We start from the raw sequence: 779 nt of genomic DNA on the forward strand, positions 1-779 counted from the left end.
AACCGTTTTTATTTCTTATGTTATATTTAATAATAATGAATAAAAATGTTATTTTGGCCCAGTATTTAATGTTTTAATGTTTAATATTAAATAAAAAAAAGCATTCTTAATAAATGCATTCTTGTTCATTTTTGCTTAATTTCTTTTTAAATACATTTTTTGTGTGTCTTCTGTTTCTGAAAGGTGTTTATAATCGGGCTGATCGCCGACAGGAAGTTCCATCACTTCAATCCGGTCCTGGAGACCTACATCCGCAAGCACTTCAGCGCCACCCTGGCCTACACGTGAGTATGATGTTCTGCCCTCTCTGTGCCAGCATGAGCTTTCATTTTTTTCTGTGTAACACCCTGTGTTCTGATATGTTTCAGAAAGCTGACAAAAGTCCTGAAGAACTACGTGGATAATGCTGAGAAGCTGACGGAGCAGCTGCTGAAAGCTCTGAAGGCTTTAGAGTACATCTTCAAGTTCATCGTGAGATCCCGAGTTCTCTTCAACCAGTACGTTCAGTTCTCTCTTTCATCTCACATCTGAGATTTATTCGTATCATATCACTCAAGTCCATGGAGTTGGGCTTGTAGTCTGAACCAGGGAATTATCTTTGAACGTCTCAGATTATTATCAACAATAATAGGTTTTATTATTACTACTACTAGATTTTTTTTACATTAAAATATAAAATATTGGAAATTTCTAACATTAATGGCATCACTATTTTTTTCTTTCCAGTGCCTTCAGTACTTAATAATCAGTATGTAATAATTATTGTATTAATAAGTACT

The 779-nt window shown here is 34.4% G+C and overlaps 1 protein-coding gene across 1 annotated transcript in view; it reads left to right on the plus strand.

The window, feature by feature from the left end:
- LOC122355354 (dedicator of cytokinesis protein 1-like) overlaps positions 1-779 on the plus strand; it is a 61,773-nt gene that overhangs the window by 22,289 nt on the left and 38,705 nt on the right. The window contains exons 22-23 of the mRNA XM_043253523.1: positions 184-284; positions 369-497. Coding sequence (XP_043109458.1) covers positions 184-284; positions 369-497 — 230 coding nt within the window. The remainder of the gene's footprint in view (positions 1-183; positions 285-368; positions 498-779) is intronic.

Source organism: Puntigrus tetrazona, chromosome 12 (genome assembly GCF_018831695.1).
Source record: "Puntigrus tetrazona isolate hp1 chromosome 12, ASM1883169v1, whole genome shotgun sequence".
NCBI classification, from domain to species: domain Eukaryota; kingdom Metazoa; phylum Chordata; class Actinopteri; order Cypriniformes; family Cyprinidae; genus Puntigrus; species Puntigrus tetrazona.